This window comes from Clavelina lepadiformis, chromosome 8 (assembly GCF_947623445.1).
Source record: "Clavelina lepadiformis chromosome 8, kaClaLepa1.1, whole genome shotgun sequence".
NCBI lineage: Eukaryota > Metazoa > Chordata > Ascidiacea > Aplousobranchia > Clavelinidae > Clavelina > Clavelina lepadiformis.
The window spans coordinates 17955506-17981320 of record NC_135247.1 but is presented as its reverse complement, the minus strand read 5'-3'; the positions used below and the strand labels follow the sequence as shown (position 1 = coordinate 17981320).

The 25815-nt window shown below is 37.9% G+C and overlaps 2 protein-coding genes across 6 annotated transcripts in view; both read right to left on the bottom strand.

Annotated features, from left to right (window-relative positions):
- LOC143469149 (uncharacterized) overlaps positions 1 to 10449 on the bottom strand; it is a 44150-nt gene extending 33701 nt beyond the window's left edge. Inside the window, exons 1-5 of one of the 2 annotated variants that reach the window (XM_076966730.1) lie at positions 9611 to 9752; positions 5599 to 5920; positions 5053 to 5152; positions 4807 to 4865; positions 4282 to 4735 (exon numbers count right to left, since the gene is read on the bottom strand). In XM_076966730.1, the coding sequence (XP_076822845.1) occupies positions 4282 to 4735; positions 4807 to 4865; positions 5053 to 5152; positions 5599 to 5635 (650 nt within the window). In that variant the 5' untranslated portion in view covers positions 5636 to 5920; positions 9611 to 9752. Of the gene's footprint in view, positions 1 to 4281; positions 4736 to 4806; positions 4866 to 5052; positions 5153 to 5598; positions 5921 to 9610 lie in introns of both variants that reach the window. The other variant, XM_076966729.1, reaches the window with a different exon arrangement.
- A 6547-nt stretch (positions 10450 to 16996) lies between these two features.
- LOC143469536 (retinol dehydrogenase 11-like) lies at positions 16997 to 21106 on the bottom strand. Of its 4 annotated transcripts, none has more exons than XM_076967270.1 (7): positions 20928 to 21106; positions 20727 to 20863; positions 19304 to 19409; positions 18968 to 19127; positions 18506 to 18666; positions 17708 to 17792; positions 16997 to 17454 (listed from the first exon to the last, which is right to left on the bottom strand). In XM_076967270.1, the coding sequence occupies exons 1-7, from the start codon at positions 21055 to 21057 to the stop codon at positions 17265 to 17267; spliced, it is 969 nt and encodes a 322-aa protein (XP_076823385.1). In that variant the 5' UTR covers positions 21058 to 21106; the 3' UTR covers positions 16997 to 17264. The 4 variants fall into 4 exon arrangements, 2 of the variants coding, with proteins under 2 accessions (XP_076823385.1, XP_076823386.1); XM_076967271.1 differs by having other exon boundaries at positions 17316 to 17454; positions 17692 to 17792; XR_013119135.1 differs by having other exon boundaries at positions 17391 to 17454; positions 17708 to 18020.
- Between the last annotated feature and the right edge of the window lie 4709 nt (positions 21107 to 25815).

Below are 25815 nucleotides of genomic sequence, written 5' to 3'. Positions count from 1 at the left end.
TATTCGCAACATACGTACTCCACGATACAGTTATTCACCAAACCACAACACTTGTTCTGCGTAATTAAACCTGTAACTACAGTACGGTACAATAGAGAGAGAAGAACAAAGGAAATCAATATTGGGCATTAAAAATGTCGTTTGAAACCGCTAAGGGCTGATTACTAAAGCAACCAGTAACAAATACACACGCCATTACTACAGGTGTGTTTGGTCCGAAACAAGACTAGCTGCACGTTTGCAATTTCTAAATCAATCATAAACTCGATTTTTGAACTCAATTGACGCTGCGATAACTGATGGAGCGCACGTGTTTCGGCATTGGCTGAGTGGATTAGCAAAAAGCAATCGATTCTCGAACGACAAGTGGAGTGGTACACAACAAACTAGCTTCAATTCTCCTTCAGCAATTGGAATACTATTGCACAGAATGCGTTTAGTTCTCAGCAATTGGTTAAACCTATTAAACAACCCTATTTAAACCTTGAATTCTTTCACAATTTTTTTTTGTCTCAGCAAAAAGATTTCCACATACAATCTAGTCTAGTACATATGCTTTAAGCTGACTCGGCTAAATGCTGCAAGTTTGATTTCGTTCTAAGGCCTTGTGCAGCATTGGCGATGTTTCAATAAATCTTATGCACAAGTCACAAGATCACATGCAAGCAAGCTTCTCTTTTCGCATTCCTTAGAATTCAGTCAGTCACGATTGTTGTCTGTTCTTAGAGTCAAGGTGCAACATTTCAGACCACAATTCACCGAATTTCTTTACGCCAAAGTGAACAAAAGACTAGGAATCAACACGCGCTTGTGACCGTATTTGTACAAAGAGAAGCGAAAATACGTGCAAGTCCAACACAAATAGCTCGTTCCAATGGCAGACTGAGGAATGTAGACAATTGGAAAGAATTCGCATAAATTATTCATATGAACTTGGTAGAAGCAAGCACATTCACCCGCCGTCCATTATTATTTCTCGCACGCTCCGTGGAATTCAATTTCTACAAGTTTAAAATACTTTAATCTTAAAGCTTGACTTGCTAGGCAACCAATTATTATACCTGGACAAATACATTACGTCATATATTAATGAGCTAACGTTAAATATGACGTAATCCAGTAACCTTACGCCATAAAAAGGCAAGTTTTAATTTTTAAAAAATCCACAACATTAAAATTAAACAAACAGAACACACCTGCAAAGCACCTAAACGACTAGGCTATAAATTTAAGAATTTTTTTCAAGTTTAGCTAAAACGTCTTTTAAGCTTCAAAACTTCAAAACTTCAGCTTCTCCTTAGTCAAGGTTAAATATCCACTAAACGCCACATTTCGCAATTAATTAGCTGCTAGACCAACAACGACGGTAGCTTAAGCTTGCTACTGCGAGCGACAGCATCGTGCACTGCTTGCGGGAAATCAGCTTTGTTTTATGCAGTTTATTGTATTAATCATGGCGGTGTTGGAAAAAGCTCACATAACCTTAAATCGGCATTATAGTTGAGTACAATCTAACCAACGTCTAAGGCCAAAGGTTTAAGCCAGTTTCTGGTTTAACAACACAAGAAAAAAACATCATAATAAACATTTTGTAGATAGTAGAGCGTTGTTTGCATTTGATTAATCTTGTACAACTAATAAGTTAAACTTTAATGCACATATCATCTCAATGCTGCATCTACTCAAATATGAATGAATACGCTGCTGCTTCGAACTGAGCTTTTAAAGCTTCCCAAATGCGGAACTTGGCATTCATTGAAATGCCAAAAATGCCAAGGACATGCAATTGTGAGGTCACAAACAACCCTCGCACTTTTTCCCAACTTTCAGGATGTAATTATGCTGCGAAAAAACAATCTTCGGTGGTTGGTGCAGCTGAATTATTAAGTATTTCAGATAAGATCAACCTTTGCTCTCGTACATGTAAACGCCACTGCATGAGACAAGAAACGCTTTTTGAGTTTAAAATGATGACATCAGGTATCGATTTATCGGAGAAAAACGACTTGAGCCTGCCTTTTTCGTTATCAAAATGCATTAAATCCGTTTACTTGGAACTGAATATTATCAGTCACAGAACATTAGGTGATTGTGACGAAACAAAAAACATGTCACGCTGATGAATAAAATGATAAAAGAATTTTATTAAATCATGCGCCAGCGATTTTAATACAGGATGGATTTTGTTTGGAAAGCGAACTTTTCGAAAAAGGAGTAAATATTTCAAATATTTCACAAACTAACAGTAAACATTCCGCAACGTGTTGATGTTGTGAAAGTATTGAAACACGTTTCCCAAAATTCCCACAAAGCTAGTAAAGATGTTTGCGAAGTTAAGACTATAAACATGTCGTTGGGTAAACAGGAAACTTAACATGAGGGTTCACGGATAATTCACATCTTGTTACTTAGACTATGTCCAATGATTAAAATCGTGTATTATTCATATAACAACCGGCTAAGACAGCGTGGTCTACCAAACCGGCTAAAATTACTTTTAACATAACTCCTTTTCTATATGCCCTTTATTCAGCTACTCCAGCTACTAATGTGAATTAATGGTTTCCATTTAAATTTTCAAAACCGTCTAATAGTTTATTAAGAATAGAAATGATTTAGTTGCAAGCCTCTGTGAAGCAATAATTGCAAGGAAGAGCAAGAACGTTAGTAGATTTTAAGTTGTTTTCCTGAGGCAATGTTTGTCAACTCTATTTTCACCAAATATGGGCAAAGTATATCCTACACATACCAATTAACTGAAGAGCCAGTTAGCGCATTTTCCACCAACAGATGTTGCCTAAACACGCGCAGAAAAGCAACACAGGAAACCTGACTATTTAAGACACAATTTTACAAAACGAACATTACCAAAAACAATGACATCGGTTTTGCTTTGGAAATCCAGCGATGTAGAGACAAGCAGACATTACCACAGAAACCCTATTGTTGGTTGAGATCCTGCGGTTTTCAAATACACTGCAATCTTCGATAATACTGCGGACACATAAACAAAAACTTAGATCTTTATATGACCTCGATGTATACACGCTGACGACTGTTTCGTAACAATGACGTGACTGCAAGATCAAAAGGTGAAAGTCGGATCAAATTTCAAACGATCGTCGTAAACGCGATTCCATTGTCTTCAAAGGTGTAAAATGTTGCAATATCGCTGACAACTGTCGACCATATAAAGGAAGTGTGTGCTATATTTGGAAAAACGTTCACAACATTTCTGCTTCACCTATAGAGGTATATTTAGGTCATTATATGGTTTTGGTTAAGTCAAGGTATAGTAAAAGCAAGACTTGTGTTTAAAATTGACACGAGATGTCAAGCTTCACGTAGCAACGCCTGAGATTCAGTAGCTCCAACTAGCGGTTATCGACTTCTTACCACATTAACGCGTGATGAACTTCTAATCTCTGAGTGTTGTTTGAGCAATTAATATTCAATGAAACCATGCTAATTTAAGTCGCTATGGAAATGCTTGAAACGTTTGAAAGCTTGCATTTAAATCTTTTACGTTTAAGATCTGCGCACCACAAGCTTGTAAGAACCCTTCTATAATTGTAAACAGCAGAATACGCAAATAAGTGACACAGCTTTTAAAGACGTTTTCAGAAATTATGAAATTCAAGTTTAAGTTTCACAGGTTTTTATAAATTTCCAAACAGGTCAGCTCACAAAATGACAGCGACGAAAGTGACAAAGGTATCGCCTGAGAAAAACAACCGCTCAAGCTTCAATTTAAAATTCTATTAGATTTCATTACACACCCGTCACGGTAAATTGCTTATGACAATCATGATTTTGCCCATCAATGCATCATAGATTTACACAAAGCCATCTTTTCCAAATAAGTCAATAACATGAAACACCTAACCACTCTTATTGCTGCGTGTAGCGCTATAACAAGTGACAACACGTGAAAGCACAAGATGCAACAAACGAAAGCCAATAACCGGGCAGCAAACTAATAAGGTATATTAACAAATACCTGTCAACCCGAAAGTTATTTAGAAAGTCCATAGAACTCAACCTTTAAAGCCTTTACAGAAACTTATCCAAGCAGATCGTTCCCCAACGAACAATCTCGTTGAAACATTCAGAGCGTTACCAAGGAAACACCGCATACACGGGCACAACCACAGACTTGAATATGTTTTACACGATTTCGGGTCTTGTTATGACTTGATAGCGTATGTTAGGAACATTGTGTCGGAGTCGCGGATACGATCAAGAAAGAAACTACTTATAAGTGAAGAAACGCAAACTCACCGACCAACTTCACTCTGATCTTCCATCCCGGAGTTTCCGCCAATATGTTCTTCCTCATCACTTGAACTCAATATACTTGAACACCAATCAGCGCTTTGTGACGTCACAAACGTAGTGTTTTCATCAGCAAAATTGTCCCCTGCATCGGGCGATGTCGTCACCATATCGCCTTGTACTTGAGCATCCCGGATAACTACCGCTTCCTCGTCCTCTTCCTTTCTGATTTCCGATTCCTCCATCGCGGTGGCGATAGTCTGGTATCTGCTTTCATTTACCACGTAATTCACCGACGTCAACGTCACAGAAGTGTTGACGTCACGTAACAAATCCAGCTCTCGAAGTGCAGATGACGTCACAGGTTTAATGAGAGGAGATTTGTCTTCTTCGTCGGAGGTGGTTTGAACTTCGCAGGAGGATCGATCCTTGTCTCTAAAAGAGTCCGTATTATCGGATCCTGCGCAAAGAAGGAGAAAAATTAAGGTCGAGCCGCACGACTGCCTTGGAGAAGAGAAACAAGCGAGATACCTGAGATCGAATGCTGATGCAGCAAGTCCGAATTGAGCTCATCGGCGGAATAGTAACCTCTGAAAAAAGAGGTCAAAGGTTAAACTCAACATATAAGCGTAGCCTAGATTAGGTTCTAAATTTAAAGTGTGTGTTACGTCATAATAAGAACAAAATCGTTTATGATAAAACAAAATCACGATAACTTTCAACGTGTTTGCAATTTTTCGCGCAAGTTTATTGCAGAGTCATCAGAGCATTCTGCACCTGTTGATGGACTGGGGCGATGGGGATTTCCCGCTCCTTCTGCACTTCTTGACCTGGGCATAGAGGCTGCCATCTAGTGGTCCCGGAGAACGAGGAACATCTGTAAAACATTGAAATCTTAACCAAAATGAGCGGATGATAGCACCATAACGTTTTACACGGAAAAACAGTCGCATTTTTAAGTCTGAGGATATAATACTACAGTATGTGTGGGATATTGTCAGAATATCTTCAATGCTTATTTGGTGAAAGCTTGCAGCTTTTTCTCTCCCATAAATGTCAAGTTAAACGAATGCATTCCGAGTGGAAAACGTATAAACAACATCGATTACGAAAATACAGCTACAAAACCATATTATATCAACTGAAAATGGCAGATATTTTGTAAAAAAAATTCCTTTTAATTGCAAATGCAACAAAATTGTACATCGCTTGTGTTTGGGGCAATCGTTTAATAATCTGTATCATAATACGTAGCTCAAATCCTAAACAAAGGGGTATAGTGGAGCACGAAGTGGACACGAAGGTGATAGGTTCGATACTCACCGGAGTCACTAAGCGACGGATGTGTCGTGTCGCTCATCGGGCAAAATTGTATTTAATGTCGAGAAAACATAAAAGTGCTAAAAAGATCACCAGGCTAAATGAAATTGAATGAGGTAAGTTTACATATAATTATAACTAAAACAATAACTAAAGGAATTAACTACCAACGTGTACAATGTTTAGTAATATTATTAACTTCAGTTAACTAAAAACATGTCGTGATTTCTCCAACTCTACACTCGGCCTATTTTCGCCGACAACAAACTCGCTGTGGCGTGGGAAGAAAAGCTGTCTGTCATCTGCTGACCAATTGCTGACAGTTCTACAAAAGAAAGTGAACAGTCGATAAATTAGGCAGGTGTAAAGTCATCTTTCCAGAAGAATAACTACCGCAACATCGGACTAAAACTTTGCAGCCTAGAAAGCCGGATTGCAACTAGCAGGAGAATTGAGAAGCTGTTTTTAATCTAATCCTATATCTGCCCGAAGCGATTAATTAATTACGCGAATGAAATAGAATAAAAGCGGAAAAACAAAAGAATTGCTCAAAACTTAGGTTGCGAAATGGTCGCAGCTGATTCTGTTTCAGCCAATCGTTCAAAAGGTTATCGATTACAATCGCTCGTTCTGTCCTGTTTGTCTAAGTGCAATTGTGCATGGTGCTTCTTTCCACAGAGACCTTACCGTTTAAATTGAAAATCATCCTTAGTTTAGTTAAATGCAATCTTAAAATAAAATACTTAAATCCCTAAACACGTTTGTCCTAAGTTTTAATGCATCCATAAAGTAGTATATGACGGTTTCAGGTGAAGGTCAAAGGCACTTAGCTACAAGGATTTGAATCAAAACAATGCTTCAGTGTAGGTACAAAGCTTTACCATATTCTGATATTGCATATGGTAATAACATTGCGATATAGGAACTTAACGTCTTATATATTATGGTTATGAAATCGTTTAATTTTCCCGTTAACTGATTCATCGACGTATTATACGTTTATCATGGCGCTTCTGACAGTTTGCTGATGTTAGCTTCCTTATCAGGGACAGCTTGTCATAATACAACAATGTTCGTTGCTGTTTAAGGGTTATCTACGCCCAAGAACATGCCATGGCCGTCTGATAGCTATTTAACGTAATTTTACTACCTGTCTGTGTCACCTACGCTCCGACTCAACTAAAGGTAACAAGGTAACATGTAACTAACGTCATTCCGTATCAAATCGACTAGAAACTGCCCGAGAGTTGAAAAAACAAATCAATAACCGGTCGTTCTACTGTTACGTTACTTAATGCGCTACAAAAACATTAGAAGCAAAGGCATTTCGAGAGCTTCCAGCTTAGCAGTGCTTCAATGGATTTAAGATAATTAAGTTTAAGTTACTACCGGTCCTGTTTGAATCGAGCTTCCACCTGGCGCCCTCGCCTATGTGGACAAACGTAATTGTAAAAACGATTACATTTAGACCGCCCGTGTCCCTGTCAAGGTTATGGAGAAAGCGATAGTATCATAATGTACACTGCAAAGTTATGGGAGGTAAATACTTATAAATAGACATTAAAAATAGGAGAAAGATAAACAGTAGAAGCATTACAATCGCGATGTCCGCGGTATTCGAACTTCAATTAACTCGTAAAACGACGGATCTCAAAAGTGCGGCAAATCCGATTTTCTGCACCACAAGATCGATTGAGTTTTTCTCTGTTCATTTTTTGAAAGTTTGCATAAACCGGTTCGGGTAAAATAGGTCACACGAAATTCTCGTTTCCTACACAATACAACTTGGTACGTTAAGAATGTGGGCAGAAGTGACGTAGTGGGTCATAAAGAAATCGACAAAAACAAAACAGACAAGTTGAAAGCAATGTAGCCGAGAACAAGGCTGCACACCGAAAATGTTCTTTACAATTGCCAAAGCACAAACACATAGACAAATAAACATATAACGCATGAATTGCGGCAAACAACTTAAGTTACGAATTCACCAAGTTAATATTGGATCAATGTTTTTTATCGGCAATAACTTAAAAGTATTCTTATAACCACAGAGCAAATCGTATATGGAGTCGTAAATTCGCAGGAAGTTTTTCAGCCTATTGCTTGCACAGCTTAGGGCGACGCTAAGCAAACTCTCAATGAAAACACTGTACATATTATCTTAACATATCTTAAGGTTTCCTGGCGTACGGCGATGAGGGTCAGGCAGTAGATATTTAAACCATATATGCACATTCCACCAAGCCTACGACTTTGATTAAGCGACTCGTGGTTGTACCAATGTTGTCAATGGACGCACCGCAAGCTTTACTCGCTGTGAACCTGGTCCTTGCGCAAACAATGCTGCAACTTAACACATCAGGTCGGTAAATGTAGTCAGCAAGAAACACTTTAATTCGCATTTAGAACTTTCAGTGACTCTGGTTTTGCAAAGAACTTTCCCGAAACATGAATTCAAACCTAACACTGCTGTCAATTTTCTTGCATGTACCAGTCTATTAACAACGAAGCTATTTCGACCACAAGAATTGCGCCCGGTAAAAAGACGAATTCTTTCACTAAGCCGCAGACGAACTAGGTTTCTGCGCCTGAAAAAATTATAGAGTTCCTACGCAAGGCCTGTTTCCACGCTTGGCAAAATAGCATGATACCGCAAATTTCTAAACAACACCATACTTATCTTATGGGCCCGCGGCGTTGCCAGTTTACGCTTGGATGGTTCTACTGTGACCACCAAAATTGGTTACGTCATGGCACTGGAATGTGTTATTTTTAGGCTCTATTTTAACTTAGATTTATATTTCCACCTTTATTTTGGGTTGCATTGGCAGCCATTGCCTAATTGCCTCGATGAGAGCACAATCATATCACAAACAGCAGCCTGAACGTAGCATAAATTGATAAATCTAGAGAAGCAGTTACAAAACTCAACCTTCAGCTCTCTCTGTGTACGACAGCAATATGTAGAGAGATTTTTAGAGTCACAAGGGCATCTCTTTGAAACTAACGATAAATTCACCTCCGATATGTTATCGAAATAGTGAGTTGAAACATCTTTTTACATTTACCACGAGGTTACTCCAGCGCGGTATAAGTCAATTGCTCTTAACAAGTGTTTACTGATCTGTACTAGGCCTGACAACGCGTAGGAATGCGGATCTGTTTGCTGTTCATCTTGTTCTCGAATAGATAGTGTCTGAGTGGCCACAGCTATCAAATATGACCGAATGCTTTTAACAGCGGTCAGCGTGTAGTGTAGACTGATCACTGCATCGGAGGATGCGACATCAAATCTCGTTGTGGCTACTAAAGCGTGTGTCTTGACAGCGACGGAAAGTTATACTAAAGTCGCGCTTGCGTCACTTTATTAATTAACAGATCAGCGACGCGATTAAAATAAAATAAAACGCAAGTTAGTAAAAGGTGTTGAATGTCAAAGTATAACAAGTATCAGACATCAGTTCATATACGAACCGCAGTGGGTCGGAAACTTGACTGTGTGGACGAAGTTGATTCGACGTCATACAAGTTTGTCGATCAAACATCATTAAACGATGTTTCGGAAGTAATTAATCGTTCCTAAGTGTTTCCTTGGGCTCAAGTAGCCTATTGGCTGTAAGAAAACAAACGTCTCTCGTGGTGTTTCAGGCGGCAGCACTATAGTGTACATCAGGCTAAAGAACGCTTCAAAACAAGAAGAAAATTATAACAGTTGGTCCAAATCCAATTTTGGGCTGCAGCCTGGCCCCAAGGTAGGAAATGCTTCATCTTAATCTTTCTACTGTAGATTTGTACTTGGTTACGTTGCTTAATGCTTTCATCCTTGTTATAGTTTTTGCAATTTTCCGATCTACAACGCTTTAGCGACAGCGTGCGGAAAATATTCTCTAAAACCGCAAGAATTTTGCGTTGATGCGTTTGGCTCGAAACGGTTCATAAAACGACTATAGATAATTTACCGTTAAACAATATTACCACAAAACCATTTTTCATAACAACATAACTTATAACTTACAAACTTTATTCTCCGATTTTCTACGAGAAGGGCTGACGCTTTTATTTAAGACCATCTCCCTTAAGCGAGCCGAACCCAAACAATTTTGAGTAGCAGGTTTGGATTCGACCGAACCTCGGTTGTTGCATAGGCAAGGCGACGCTCCTCCGGCCGGAACCATTGTGAAGATTTCCGTCTTCTTGTTTGGGAACAAACTACCTTGAGAGCCGGAGGGTGATTGGTGAACCAAGGGATCTTCCGTTTCTACAGTGTTCCCAAATGTGTCCCAGTTCTGTATGTATGTCCAGGAGGTTGGTTTCGTTTTCGTTCGTGGCTTAGGTGTCGGTGTCCGGGAGCTGGGGTCCGAACGTGGAGCAAACTTCGGTTTATTTCCGGACGAATCTTTCCTCCTGAAAACGGACCAGTTTAAACGAGGAAATCTTCTGAGGTCACGCCAACTTCTCCGTGACCTCGAGGAAGAGCTGCCCGAGGAAGAGCTTGTGCTTCTGTCTCCAGACTGGAAGAGCGCTGATGTGCTCTTTGAAATCGCGGTACAGTGACAACAAGAGGAGGACACCGGGGAAGTGGGAGCGGAACTGGGCAGGGAAGCGGGGTAAGAAAGGGGCCTGGTGTTGAGGGAAAGTTTTAGTTCCATTTGTTTTTCAACATCCACTTCCACAGTTCACACCGAAACATCCGACCAGTTATTCCAAAGCATCCAAACCTACAGCGTTGGTACAGAATCAAAGTAATGGGTTCACGTCTTTCCTAAGCCGTTGAATCAAAATTAAAAACATCTACATTAAAGACAAAGTTATGCTGTTGTTGCTTAGCTCTATAGACGATCTTACGTTCCTGCAAATAAAACAAAGTTTAACTTTATTTCCAGCTAAAGATACTGATAAAACTCGAATAACCCTCCCGAGAAAATCGTGCCCAGTTACACCCGCATTTCATAAGTTTCAAGTCGATAATGTCAACCGCAAAGCAGCAGGCGTTACAAGGCAGCCTTTATCAAAACTGCGTTGCACAGGAGTTCCACAAACCGCATGCTTTATCGATAAATCCGGTACACAACGATTCGTGAGAACAGAGGTGTTGCTCTAAGTTGTTGTTGCGTAACAGTTGCAAAGGTATATCCAGTAAAAGTTTCTTTAAAATTACAGTAGAAGTTTCACTCTCCTGACCGACTCTCAGGTCATATTACAATACTGTAATTGAAAATAAGTTCTTTATCATAGCATTTTCTGATCCGGTAGGTCGGCCAGACACAAACAAATCTTTAACACAAATCTTTAACATTTCAACATTAGCAACAATTGGGTAATACAACTCAGTGTAACATGACTTAGCTACTTAATGCGCTTCATTAATGTTTGAAATTACTCAGCCGTGAAAGAAAGTGTTCCGCAATGAAGAATTGCTGACAGAACACTTGCTCACAATCTAAGGAAACGAAATAAAAATTCAGTTCAAGTCGATGAACGTAAAGCGTATGACATATCCGTTTGTGACATCATTATTCATCCCAGCAGACGACTTTTACTACAAACAGCTAATCAATCACACAAACGTATAAGACGACTTTCTAAAGAACAAAGCTATTCAATCATTTCGCTTCGTTTTCTTCCATTTAGCGAGAAATGGAAAAGTGCGATGGTATTAAGGGAGCGGTGTTATAAAATAGTCCCAATAGTTGTGTTCTGTAGTTACAGTTCGAGACATGGTTTCTAAAGCTGTAAAAGGTTTATCTTCAACGGACTTAGTACGGTAAACAAGCGAAGCTATAACTATTCCTAATAAAACGGTAATAAATATTTAACATCCTGTGAAACCGTTCAGTGTGTTTTAGCAAGTAGTATAGTACGATGATTTAATGCCTATACTCCAAAGACTATTTATCAAGCAGTTTCAATTTCTTTGAAGCGTAGCCTGAATGAACATGTCAAACTACTGATAGCTTGTACCTGTCTTATAATACTACAGATTAAAGCACTACAACTAACTTTGTGAAATCTAAACCGAACTCGGCGCCTTTTCGAGTTAAACCTCAAAAAACAAATCACTTGCTCTGTTCTCGTTCTGCATGTTGTAATGACTACTTCTTACCAGTAATTAACAAAAGAACTTCTTAACCGCCGGCAAAAACGACTACGGGCACACAACGCACGACACACGGTATCGCTTTGTTTACTGAACAGTCTTTTGTGACCCTTAGAAAAACTTTCTCGTATCTCCAACCCATCTGCATTACTCACCGGTCTGAAAACTGTTCAAGGCACGTGACCCCTGTCATGATGTCATTCTGGCGAAAGTTTTTCCAACTTACCTATGACGTATTTTGAAGCATAACGCTGAGGAGTTTTCGTCGCATGGTAATAGAACCTAAGACAACTGTATATTAGTTTATTTTATACAATATGTGTGTCAAGTAAAACTGCAAATAATTTATATTGAACCAAGTCCAAATGTAACTGCCAGATACCGTAAACCTATGAACAACCAGCTATTTTACTACGCCCTCATCTATAAAATCAAAAACTTCCAAATCCCATTTGATACTTCAAATTAGTCGTCTGCTGTTTTGGTGTACAGCCCTAATCTAACCTTTATCCAAAATAATAAGACGTAAAAGTTCTCAACAATCTTATAAACCGGATTTTTACCGTAATCGCAAGTAGGCAATTTTCTGTCATTAAAATATTAAGTTTCTTAGTGTTTGAGCGAGCGTTTTGGTTGTATTTTTTCTGTAATAAGTGTTAAGCCAAATACAACTTTCGCCACTTTCATAGTAAAGTCATACTTTGCAGACAATACCGTCTCAACGTACCGAACCGTGACCGATTGAATACTCGTAGAAATAGCTCAATGACAAGACGTCGCATTACACAAAGACAACAATGAAACTTCTTCTACTGCGCAACGTCGAATAAGTAGGTTGGATAAAATCCTTGGATTTCAAGAACGTAAACTTAATCAGAGTCTTCACATGAAATCGAAATGCTTTTTTTTCTTCTAAGAAAAATTTTCTGTCATCAGTGTCGGCCCTCTTCATTCAAAAGGCTGCTGTTCCAAACGTCACTGATTTTACGTTCTGTGACGTCACTATGAAATACGGGAACATATCAGTTTGTTTTTCTTTTGACTTGGTTCACCAAAAAGCTTCTTAAGTGATGGTTAAGTGTACTATTTCAAAGCAGTAAGTACTGAAAGCTAAAATAAACATCGCAGCCTCACAGTCGAAAGGGTGCTTTCATGGCAATGGGCATAATATGTGACTTTTATGTCATCAAAGTTGGCCATTTTACAAAGCACCGCTTTCTTGTATAGGCCAGTTCCTACCACCACGATTATGCCAATGCAAGTTTGCTAATTTTTAAGAATCAATCACACCCAACTCGCCGCGTGTCCATTACGTCATTTTGAGGCAAACTCTAAGGCAATAAATTATGACATAACGTCACGTGCCGGCTCATTCAACGCTAATTGGCCAAAATTGCTCTAAACTATTACTGTTAGTAACCTTCATTTGACAAATGAGCGGAACAGGAGCATGCAGTAGCGAGAATGTTGCAACGGTGGTAAACTGTCTAAACAAAATGAATGGTTGTGTCGACTGTTGAAATACAAATTACCCCATTGCACGCTATTCAATATCAGCCGACCCTTAACCATTGTGATGCTCTTCGATGGTTACGTAATCACAGAACACTACGCTTTTACTTCCACGTGTAATTAATTTTATTGCAGCAAAATTGTTGACATAGGATGCTACACCTTCGTGTCAACAACTAAAACTGCTCTCGTATGAAGTATATCTTGATGTGATGAAATGCTGTTTGATCTTTCAACTACTTTTTAACAATTAAGTGCTTTATAATATAATTACTTTGGTTAGGTACTTTCTGAAATTTGTCTGCAGTCTTGAAGAAAACGGCGAATGATTTTTTCCGACATCTTTTAGTTGATTCTGGTCAGTATTTGTTTCCAGCGACAAACATACACTTTCATTTCACTATTTACAAACGTCTTCAAATTACTGCAACATTGCTCAACACGAAAGTAAAAGTATACCAGCTATAGTGTATCTACTCCTACACAAATGATAATGGCGAAATACATATTTTTTCAAAATTTTCAATAAACAGTTAATCTAGCAAAATTACAATACGGTAGGATTAAGCTATATACTGTACCACAGCGACAGATTTGTTCAGTCGGCTTAAAAGATGCGATAATGTGGTTTATTTGGCGACCAACCAAAGCCTTTTGTTCTTGTAACAATAAAAAGATAAAAGAATCGTTAAAGTGATATCTCTATAAAAGTTTCACTTTTTTTAAAGTGTCTGGTTTCCTTAAACAAACCGCAACAAAGACGTAACTCTGCCTTTTGAATGTTTTCCGAAATTATCCGCAAAGGAGATAGTCGTCATTCTTTCAGATACCATTACAAAGTTCTGATGTAACTGCTTCTGTTTAAAGCAACTTTGGATTGTGTTGAGGTTGGCAAAAGTATGTATACTGTGCCTTGATGAACCGGTGTTGTGAGGAACATGTACGCCTAATAGCATTTCCCATAACGCATATCCGACTGCCAGGGCAAAGGATTTTATTTCAACCAATGGACGTTATCTAGTTACAAAATTTCAACCCTGTTAGCGATGCAAATTACGTAGCTAGCGTCCATTGGCTGAAATAAAACAATTATTTAAACGAGTGATAAATCACGAACAGGCATTTCTGCAAGAGAATTCACCGCCGCTAGCTCTTCTGTTAAAGGCAGCTGTAAAAGTTATAGCTGTATTCACACTAGGATCGAGAATGTCAGCTAGACTCAATCAAACTGATATTAATTAAAATGTAAGTGCCGCCAGTTACGTATATACCCAGCACCCTTTGTTTTACCTGAATATTCTTCAGAGTTTAGTAGCATTGTATCTTTTGATCTCGTTGAGTATATATGAGAGAAGGAGAAGGATATCGAAACGAATTTAATTCTTTAAGAATGGGAAACGTACCCAACAAGGATGCAAAAAGTTCCCCAGAATGCAATGCTTAGCTGGAGGCGTTTTCATGCATCTTCTTTTCCTACATTTATCGTTTTTTGTTCCCGCCGTTGTAAGACTAACTGATGTCTGTGTTTGCACAGTGAAAGGCATCGACTCCGCCAGAACAGTTTTGCTCATCTTCTGCATGTTCACAATCTCTACAGCACTCTGCATGAAGCAAAGCTGCATTTGTCTCAATAAGAAAATGCGCCATCTAGCGTCTAAAATAACCAGAATGTTAAGCGCTTGGACGGTGTGGATTCTATCGATGGGTTTGCTTTTTTCTTTGTGACGTCCTTTCTTGTTGAAAGTCCCACTGTCGAAAGTCGCAGCATAGTAAATCCAGGAATACAAACGAATCATCGGATGAGCATGACTACCGTGAAGCGAACGATCGTGCTGAGTGGCCTCATTACTTTGGTCCACGTTGGAAACGACATCGCGCTCGGAAGCGACATCCCGGTTTAAAACGGTGTACCGACACTTAATCACGCGACACTTAATCAATTGGACATTTAATCACGCGACACATAATCACCGACACATAATCACTTGGACATTTAATCACGCGACACATTTAATCACGCGACACAATCATGATGGGTATCGTCACGGTGTTTGTATTGACTATTGCGGGGTTTAAGGATTGGAGACAACAACTTCGTCCTTGGTACAAGACGACCTTAACTCCGCGACAAATTGGGTTTAAGATAAATCATCAAGCAAAAATGAAACGAAATTTTGGGTTTAAGTTAAACCATAACACAAGAAACGAAATATTAATGTGTTTCATCTTTGAAAGTTTTTAAACCATCAAACAGGTTTTAGTGCTGATACTGTTTTTTGTTGATTTTGTGATGGCCGTGATAAAGATTCTATAATAAAGATATTTCAAGTTAAACCTTGTGTTTTTGCTTTTGTACCAGCAGCATACAAAATTATTTGTAATGCTTCAACAATCGTTTATTCATAACATAAGATATTAGATAACGATGTGGGGAAACAGTAGGAAAAAACTCACAGAGAAGAAATACATTTACAACACAAAAGAAAAATCATGCACAATACATAATAATTAAAAGTGTAGATTGCCATAAAGCAAATTGTCATTTTATTTGTTTTTTTTATTTAAAGCAATTGTCATTTTACGATAAAGCAAAACGCCTTCATGCCTTCTTCGGTCGTTCTTTTTTCCCAATTACGATAAACACCGAATAAGCAAAAAAGATTTCCTGCGCTTGTATTATACGTGCTGTGTGCTTTTTGTTAATATTTATAGAAGAGACGCTTTAGCTTTATTGTACAATGATTTACCTATAGAGTTTGATTTTCGACAAACTTTCAACACTTAAGCAGATGTGGATTACGCTTAAAAATGCATCATTCTTGTTTAGTGATTTGTAAAGTTGTCGCACTTCAGTGAACATTTAATAGATTTGCTTCAGTTACATTGTTGTTGGTTTCAATAAAATAAAATTTTAAATATATATTTCAAGGACGTCTAATTGACGAAAGAATTGAGACAAAATGTTTTTCTTACATTTCTGAACTGCTGCGTCGTGTTTCGATTCATATGTTTCACCTATGAATAACTTACATCTATTGCAAGAGGCCACTGATGAGCCGAAAATTGTTCCTTTACCTTCCTGTTGGTTGAATATTTTGGTTAAGGAAAACGACGGCTGAAATATAAACACGCTTTTGCTGCAAAGGGCTAATTAATTAATTATCATACTGCTTTATTCTAACTATTAGCTGTTAAATGTATTTTTTGTTTGTTTTCGTAAATGCTAAACGAGTAACCAGACATTTTTTTAACATCTGTGCTTGATCCAGACCCAAACCTATTAGTATTTTTAAACTTTGCATTTTAGAAGAGCGGAAAAAACCATTAAGATTAAGCGGACAAACATTACCGAGACAACCTACAATGCACAATATTTCAATAAATAAGCAACCATTAAATAAAATTACTAAATTTTTGTCTTCCACGCAAATACGCAATGGAAGAAGTCGAAGATTTGACTTTGCGATTTTCTGAAACACTTACACCGTTAAACCCTAACACCAGACATTTAAAAAATTAAATACTTTTCCTCAGTTATCAACGAATACTAAGGATATGCATTTCCTACGAGCACCAGAGAGATACTGTATTCTTCACTAGCATCCAACCAACTCTAAGACGGAAATAAACCGTCACAAGCTAACTAGTCAGCGTTATTCTTCAGTTTGTGTAGGAATTTAGTAGCGAGGCCGGTTACTCGGAAATAGTAGTATGTGCAAGTGCAAGTGTTTGTCTGTTTTGTTCTAAAACTTGAACTTGTTTGAAAACTATTAGACCTGTAAGACCTCAGAGTCAAATCAATGGAGTAATCTATGTAGCCACCAATCACATAATTACACGTCATCACAATACAACCGCTCAATGACGTAGACCAGGATAATAACTTACTTCTGCAGAAAAGTATCAAACAGTACTCAGACCCAGCGTAATCATATCTTTGCATAGATAAACAAAATGATTGCAAAAACTCTTGATCCATTGTTAAAAGTGTTCCAGATTAAACGAGAATCGATTGCGTTTCACGGCAGTATTTCCCAAATTACTTTGGTCAATCCTTAATTCATTCGATGGCCGACGACAAGCCTGTAACTTGAAAGCTTTTCCTCATCAGCACTTCCCAGGCGCTTTTATTCGTGGCGTGTGGGTGCAGTTCTTCGTGGCGGAAATCCTTAAATATACCGCCACTGTGTTCCACCACGGAGTCATCAAGAAGAAGGTGAAGCAGGGGCTGGTAGCCACTGTGGACGTTCCTGGATGGGAAATTTAAAAAGAAGAAGTAAAATTGAACCAACAAAATCTGTAAAAACATGATCTCTTACAAACTGGCAAAAGACCTACTTTCAAATATGTAGTTGAATTTCAAAATCATCACATATTTTTGGTAACAAATATTTATGACGCCTAGATTAATCACCATTAAACTAAATAAACAAGTTTAATTAATGACATAATGGATTCTTAGGCGGTATAGCCGATGTCGCAGATACCTGAAAATAGACTTACGGCGCGAATAAAAGCATTGGAACATAGAACAAAGCTTGGTCGTAAAAAGAAATTCCACTGTGATATTCTCCTGTGAAAACCACTCCTGCAAATATACAGTAAACAGTCAGCTTAATGTGTTGAAAAGATTTGACTTATCGGTGTGTTTTAACAGTTGCAGTACGGCCGGAACAAATAAACGTCTCGATGTTAATCGTCAAATTTGCTCATTTGTTGGGTGAAAAACTTTAAGTGGAGCAGACTAGATGGTTCCGTGCTCGACATACGAAAGAAAATGAAGCTGCATCACGACAGAACCCAGCCGGTTGGATACCTGCAAAGATGGAATGCAGGACGTGGTCAAGTCCAGATGCCCATGAGACACCTTCCAGTAGGATGCTGACAAACGGAGCTGCTGTATGCAAGGTTCTAGACCCATCGTTATCGTGTATCTTATCGTAATCGTGTTCGTTATTGGTCAGGGGTAAATAAAATGTTGATAAAAGGAAGCCATAATCGGTCCTTGAGGTGTCCTAGCCTGCTTTGGTGGCGGTAAACAGCAGTGGAGGTAGCGTTTCGATTACGGACAAGCTTCATGAACAGACGGATCATGCACCAGTCTGAGAGCAGACAAAGCAACTTGCAGGCAAGGTCAAAATGCCGTACTGTGTCATTAGCAGCTGAAAGGGCGACAAATATTTTCTTAACTGTAGTTAATTCTTATATTTCTTGTCTTCCGCTAGTACCGGAAGGTGTTCAGGGAAGAAAAAGTTGTCGAGAGAACATGTTTGAACCTATGTCACCTCGCACAACTCCTACCTGGATCAAAATTATAGGTCGTGATGCCTTCGTCCTCTAGTTTGCGGTGGAGATCGTATGTAAATTGGATGTTGGCGAAGTCACTTTGGGCATACATATAAAAACATTCCCAGATACCTTTTGGATCCCTGGTCATTTCAGATTGAATGACTTCCGTAAATCTAATTCAAAATACACGATCGCATATTTCACTTCTAAACGCACAACATTTACCCAGTTCCATTCAAAATATGTTAAAGTTGATTAGGCCTATAGGCATAACGAAGTATTATTCGCTGATAACACGAGCTGTAGGCAGTATCTACAAGTAAGATTATGCTAACAGTATTTCTTTGCAACGCTACTTGTTGGTGATAGTAATCAGTAATCACTAGTGTTAATATTTCTCAGTAAGAATATTAGTTATGTATTTGAAATAATACAAAGCAGTAAATTTTAGTAAATTTGTTGGGGTTCTCTGACTTGTACATATCCGATATGAGGTTGACGATCCGGACCGGTCTCTCAGCACTTTGCTTCTTCATCTTATCCAGGAGCAGGTTGATGAGGAGAAAACGAGAAAAGTAGTTGACGACAAAAATACGATTCAATCCATATTTGGTCATACCTTCCATCGTTACACCTGCATTTAAGTGTTTCATCAAAATATTTGAATTATATTCAAACATTTTTCAACTTTTGTTATCTCCTTTGTGTAGTAAGGTTAAGCTGTGACGTAATTAAACATACATGATCCTGTCGCGTTCATTTGGAATAAAACGTGGAATAAAAGTAGGAAAATTATCGAATCACATTCACCTGCATTGTTGACGAAATAGTCGAGATATTTTTCGCTTTCGTTAAAATCTTTTGCAAATTTTCTCACAGAATCAAAGTCCGCGAGATCCAGCTCCATGGCTCGAACCTAAACACAAATTAAAATCCATTCTCAACTCAGAGCCGGGTTATACTGGTGCGGGGCCTGTAACACAAAAAATCTGCGGGACCCTAATACGACCGAATTACTTTGAATACTTCATTAAATGTACTGCTAAGTTCCGTTGTTTGAAATTAGACAAACTGGTACACTGGTAAATAACACTGCAAACGTTATCAACAATTCCGAACAATGCCAGTGGTTAAAAAGAGCAAATAGTTTTTAGTCACACCCCACGTCTGCGGAACCAATGCGGGACATCATTCAGCTCACCAAGGTGTTGTTGAAATTGATTACAAGATTTTACAAATCGTTGCTAAAATGTACAGGTCCACAAGGCAAAATTAAAACAAAAGATACCTTAAACAAATATGGCATTCAAATACGCAATCACGTCATGTTTTGTACATGGAACCTTTTCAAAACTGTAACTGAAAAACGAAACGATCCTCGTCTGAAATACCATAATAAGAGGTGACATAGCGCGGAGACATGCCGACAAGTTGTTGTGATCTGGTGCTGAAGTTTAGTCAAACAGGACAAACAACAACTAAGCGCAACATTTTCAAAACAATTCAAAATGCAGATTTGTTTTTACCCGACATCGTGATGTCACGCAGACTGAAAAGCAATTACCTATAGTAACCGCGGTCAACAGGTCAACATCAGATGTGTAATGAATCGCATTCGTTACCGCCGCATACTTGTGTCGTTATTTTTTAAAGCATTTTAATCTTGCAAAATCAAATTTTTGCCAAAGGTTATTACTTAGCACATACACCGACATAGGCTGCTGCTATATCTGTATGTTGATTACCTACGACATATAATACGGCGAATCGTGGCAGTTGGCAAGCAATTTCGTGCATCGCAGACTAAAAAACCTTGTACCTTTGTTACATAATATACAGGGTACCTAAATCCTGTAATTAAAGTTGTTGGTGTGCTGATCACTGTTAATTTCAGTATCTAATAAAAAATCAGAAATCAGTAAATTTTTAAGTATTCCACACGAATTTTGCAAACTTGAGCTTACTTTATCAGGTACTATAAGATATGGCCTAAAAATGTCAACCCTCTATGCTACCTTGTATTCTGCCTTTGTATCAAAATTAATATAATGTAGTGCATTGCGTCATGATAATGTAATATCATTGATCTCTAGATTTAGTTATTTAATTTTTTCTGACCCTATAAAATGTAAAATCAGTGTTTTGTTTATGCAAATCCAGAGATGGGCTTAAACATTTAAATATAAAAGTGACTGAAAGCTGTTTAACAAATGTTTTTCTTAAAAATCGTTACCCCATGGTTGCCGCTTTCTTTAACAATTTCATCTTTGACTTTGTTTGATTTCTTCAAATTTCTCGATGCGATGACAACACGAGCTCCTCTCTTGGCAAGATCCATCGCCAAAGCTTTCCCAATCCCAGAGTTTCCACCTGAATATTTCAACTTTGACCACCACAACTTGCTGAGCTACCAAACATCGTTAAGTGTACAAACCAGTGATTAAAACGGTTTTTCCATTCAATTCTTTGTCACTTTTATAAACTGGTCCTCGCTTCACGTAGTTCAACCAGCAATATCCAACAATCACTGCAATAGAAGCACTGACCAGCAGTTTGCACGACATGTTTTACTTTAAATATACTGCTGAAGTTAATCATTCTAAACAACAATGAATTGCATATAAACTGAAATTTGTTTAAAACACAAATTAATATATGAAATATGTTTCAGAGAATGACTATTTGCGCAAAATTCCAATTTTGCTTAATCAAAGTGCCTGAAAAGTAAGGATGTAACAATTATCGTAGTGACATTTCATCGTATGTGCTAGGTCACGCATCCTATTGTTAAAAGAAGGCGGTTAGGAAAATGGATATGCAAAAAGTTGATAGAAGCTGTTAAGGTTTTCTTGTGCAAAGAGAGAAAACTGTATAGGTCTATAGGTTATTATTTTCGACACGTTTATGGAAGTTTTTGCCTCGTGAGGAATAAAAATACGTAGCAAGCGTGGGGCCCAATGCAAGAACTGAAGGCGAGTGAACCAGCAGATTTAATTGTACAATATCTTGATGTAATTGCAACATTAACAACGTAAACCAAATACGAACTATTTTCAAATCGGCTCCCGTCAAAGCTTTTTGCTTGGTGACATATTTTCATCAAAAAATTCTCTTTCAAGAACTAATTTAGAAATGATACTGCGATTTGCGCAATAGGGTCTGCCTTGAACACAATAGTTGGAATAACAAGATTTCTTAATACTAGATTATATTGTTGCTGTGTAGGCAGTTATGCCTTCATACGTCACACACACAACGCAAACCAGCAATTTGAAAGACATTTTCTACCTTAATTTTCCCGCTGAAATGAAGCTAAAAGATAATAAGTTTCTTGTTAACTGAAACTAGTTTTAATTAAAAATTAAAAGCATGTTGTGCAATTTGGTGTCAAAAATTGGATAAAGTTGATTTAATATCATTAATCGTGAATTGCAAGCTAAGTCATTCACAAAAATTTTAATGCAAGCGCAGCCAAAACTATGCATAATGTGCTGTTAAATAGGCCTATACCATCGACGATGTTTACCAACACCAAATTAATTTTAATTTTGTTTTTGTGAATAGTGGATAAGAAGCCTAGGCCTATCTATAAAACGCACTCTTTAAAACACCTTAATATCTATGCTATTTAGAGAAAATTGCGTTTTGTTAAAAATTTGCTTGCTTAAACCTTTGCAGTCCAATTTTTTTTAACAAACATTTTCCCAACAGGTCCAATGTTTTGGCTGACTCGGGCTATTTTGAAAATTTTTCTGATTATTCTGTTTCATCCGCAGTCATAAATCTTCTCGCCATAAAAATAATTTTAGTTGTACAAAACTTAGCTAAAACAATGAAACAAAACCCAGTCAGCTTTCACTACAATAAGCAAAAACAAAACTTTGTAGTTGTTAGGCTAGTTGCAGCAATTGGCGTATACCGTATACCCATTCTTCTAATCTGCCCGTCTATTTTTAACTACACAGCTGCGTAAACTACACACGGTGAAATAGTCACTCTGTAAACGTAATTTTCCACTAGTTTTTGTTTCACCCAGTTGTGGTTTTGTTTTTATCTTAAATGCATTAGTTTGCTTTTCAACGGCTCGAGTTGCATTTGTGTGTCATGTGTACTTTGTACTGATACGAAACGTCGAACAGCTTTTGTTGGATCGTAATCGATCTGATCGTGTTTGTGTTTTGCGGAGTTCGAGTGTTATTTTTCATTGGCGTTTGAGCAGTTCGTTGCTTTTTAGACCGTGTCTGAATCACGTTACACACATGATTTTTATTTTAAACATGTTGAAGCAGTCTTATCAATTTATTTTTATAATGTCGCCTGCTTTGGTCATGTGGCTCGCCGTTAAAGCGGAAAAACCTGGATTTACACGAATTTAAAGTGGAAATTTCCTGAGGTTTGTCCGAGCTGGCGGCTCGTTTTTGTGATGACGCAGCAGTAATAAGCTGCGAATGATACAGCGATTTTAGAATAATGACGCGCTCTTTGCAATCCCGATCAAAAATTTACACACAGTATTGCTTTTACAACAGAACTACCGGTCTTGGCTGGTGTTTTTGTCAGGCTATACCGCGCAATCGTAAAAGCCCATAAGTTGTCATATGAGCTTTATCAACCAACATCCATTGGCAGAATTACCCATTTAAGTAAAATGAAAGTCGGAAGCTCTTCCACTGCACTCACTCTCACTTTCAGAACTTTTCTTAATTAGCTTTTGGTTGTTTCTTGGGATCTTAATATATAATAATACGGCTTAATACACAACCGGTAGCTTAAAGATCTCCAATACTACCCAGTTGCCGAAGAAAATACATTTACGTATTTGTAGAAATCGATTTTAAAATAAAACTTTAGGTATGGATTGTATAAGAGAAAAAAGTCTAAACCAGTGGTTCGCAACGTTTGTCACAAACCTTCCTTACAAACCTCAGACAATGTCATTTGAACAATTGAACAAAGTTCCTCCCAGGAAATTCCCCCCCAAAGAGAACCAAGTGGCTTCCAGTTGAGAACCACTGCGCTAAACAAAGTTTTGTTTCAAGAAGTATTAAAGCTTTAAAACGACCTGGGCAGGTACGTTGTAGTTCGTTGGCAATTGTGTCAAATTGGGTCTTGCAGCTGCTATTTTCAAAAAAAGTAAAAAGAAAACGTAATATTTTTTGACTCAACCCTTGTTTGGTCCACCACTTTTCCGTTATGACGTCATAAAGAAAAGCTAGAAATTATTTTGACGAATGATGCAAAATTGGAAATGACAAATCAATTGCTTTGTTCTCCATCAATCACGTTCAGGCGGATACTTCGTGGCGTCTCAGCTTGCTAACTGCCATCTCTAAGTAAAGCCTATGATTCTATACCACACGTCACAGAAGTCAGTCAGAAAAATAACTCTGTTTTCGTTTGCAGAACCGGTTGGCAAAGCCCACGCAATAAGATGTCTTGTACCAGCAAGTGCAGAGCCAGACACTGAAATGATATAGGACTGGAGATCTAGCGGAAGATATCTATAGTCGTTGAAGATGTTATATGGAATGAGATATAGGCCAGCTGGTATTGGAATAAAATAAATATATCCTGAATCCGGCAATTATCAATAACCTTGTTTGTGAAACGACATCAGTTTTTCAACAACAAACCCTGGGTTGGAACTTAAGTTCTTAACTAAATTCTCGAGTAAGTTTAAGATTTTAAGTTTTTATGTTTTCGGTAAATTTTTCGCAGTAAAAATCCTCTATAGAAAACCTTATCAAAACGTATGTGTTATCAATAAACCAAAATTTACCCAAAAACGCTACATCGAATACTTTCGCAAAGATGATAGAAATAAAGCCAATAACCTCATTAAAAATCACATTTATGTCATCGCGGTCTTCGCAGGTACAGCATCAGGCATCTCTAACGAAATTAAAGGTGTAGTTGAGTGGAGCTATTCACTTTTGTCAAGAGAATTTTTGTTTTTTAGTAGGAGCCAATACCAGGTCGTTATTACAGTTCAAACTTCTCTAATTTTATAACAATACGTTTTGTGTTTGTTCTGTTTTATCCCAATGGACTTAACAACGTCATTATTACGTCACAATGAAATTTGTAAGTCGAGGATCTTTTGCGTGCAAACCTTAGAACCAAATAGACAGAAGGGCGACATACGTAACAATGGAGTAATTATTACATCAATGACTTGCAGACTTCAAACAGCAATGGGGCCTATCAAGTCTAACAAATAATGACAAGAAAAGGCAGTATTATTTTTTTCACACAATCAAACAGTCCAAAACACTGAACTACGTTATCCGGTATTGAGTCATTCGGACCGGGTGTGAACCAGGCCAAGCAGCGCATTGATGCCAGATTAGCAGTGGAATAAGAATGCTCCAACATCGAAGGAAATCTCTAGACCAGGCAACATATATAGGTCTCAATAATAGCAAAGAGCAACACAGTTGTAACTAGCAGTCTGCAACAATACTTATAATCTACGGTAGCAGTTGATACAGTCTTTATCATTCGTTGCTGTTTTACCAAAAGGGCAACAGCAAAATTAAGTCTTGTAGTTTAAGTCGAAAGTTAGATACAAGTGACTTAAATGATTCAGCCAATGGCGTTTTTGATAAAGAAAACAAGCTTTAACTTTAGAATGGCAGTTGATAGCAGCAATAAACTAACTTAAAACACGTTAAATATTGCCTGGTTTTAATTGACGTAGCACGTTGGTATTTACTAAGGATGGGCCGATGCGAACCCAAACCCGAATAGATTCGCCGAATATCGCCTTTATGGAAGATTCGGGCGAACACAAATACTAACAATGGCGAACCCGAATACAATATTATTTATAAATTTACTGACTTTCGTAAAAAATGATGATCTAGTTTCACGACAATACTAAACTAGAGTCAGCAGTACTTACAATGAAGGTCGATTTCCTAACGATTTTGCTTTTTCGATCGTTTTTTAAACACTATTTTTCGAAAGAAAGCAATTTGTTTATCGATTACGTCATTTTAGAAGCAAGACTTGACAACTTTTGGAGGAAAGTTTATTGTTTGGTTCTAATACGAATAGATTCGGGATTCGTTCGTGTCGACCTTAATGATATATGGGTTCGCACGAACCCGAAGAATCTTCCTCGCGGCACATCCCTAGTATTTACTGAAGAAACAATAGACCCAAAACACCGGAAAATTATTTGTAATACAAACACTTTATTTGCTAATGTAATTATTTTCTATTGAAAGGTTTTCGTGACAAATATGTTTTACAGTGTTTTGGCTCTGCGGTTTGTTATACGCATTACACGTCACTCTCAGCATTTTCGCCACCGTTGC

Coding starts and splice junctions, on each gene's coding strand:
- LOC143469536 (XM_076967270.1), bottom strand. CDS start 21,057: ATGTCGTGCAAACTGCTGGTCAGTGCTTCTATTGCAGTGATTGTTGGA. Junction 20,864..20,927: donor AAAAACCGTTTTAATCACTG/GTTTGTACACTT, acceptor TGAAATATTCAG/GTGGAAACTCTGGGATTGGG. Junction 19,128..19,303: donor CTATTTCGTCAACAATGCAG/GTGAATGTGATT, acceptor ACTTAAATGCAG/GTGTAACGATGGAAGGTATG.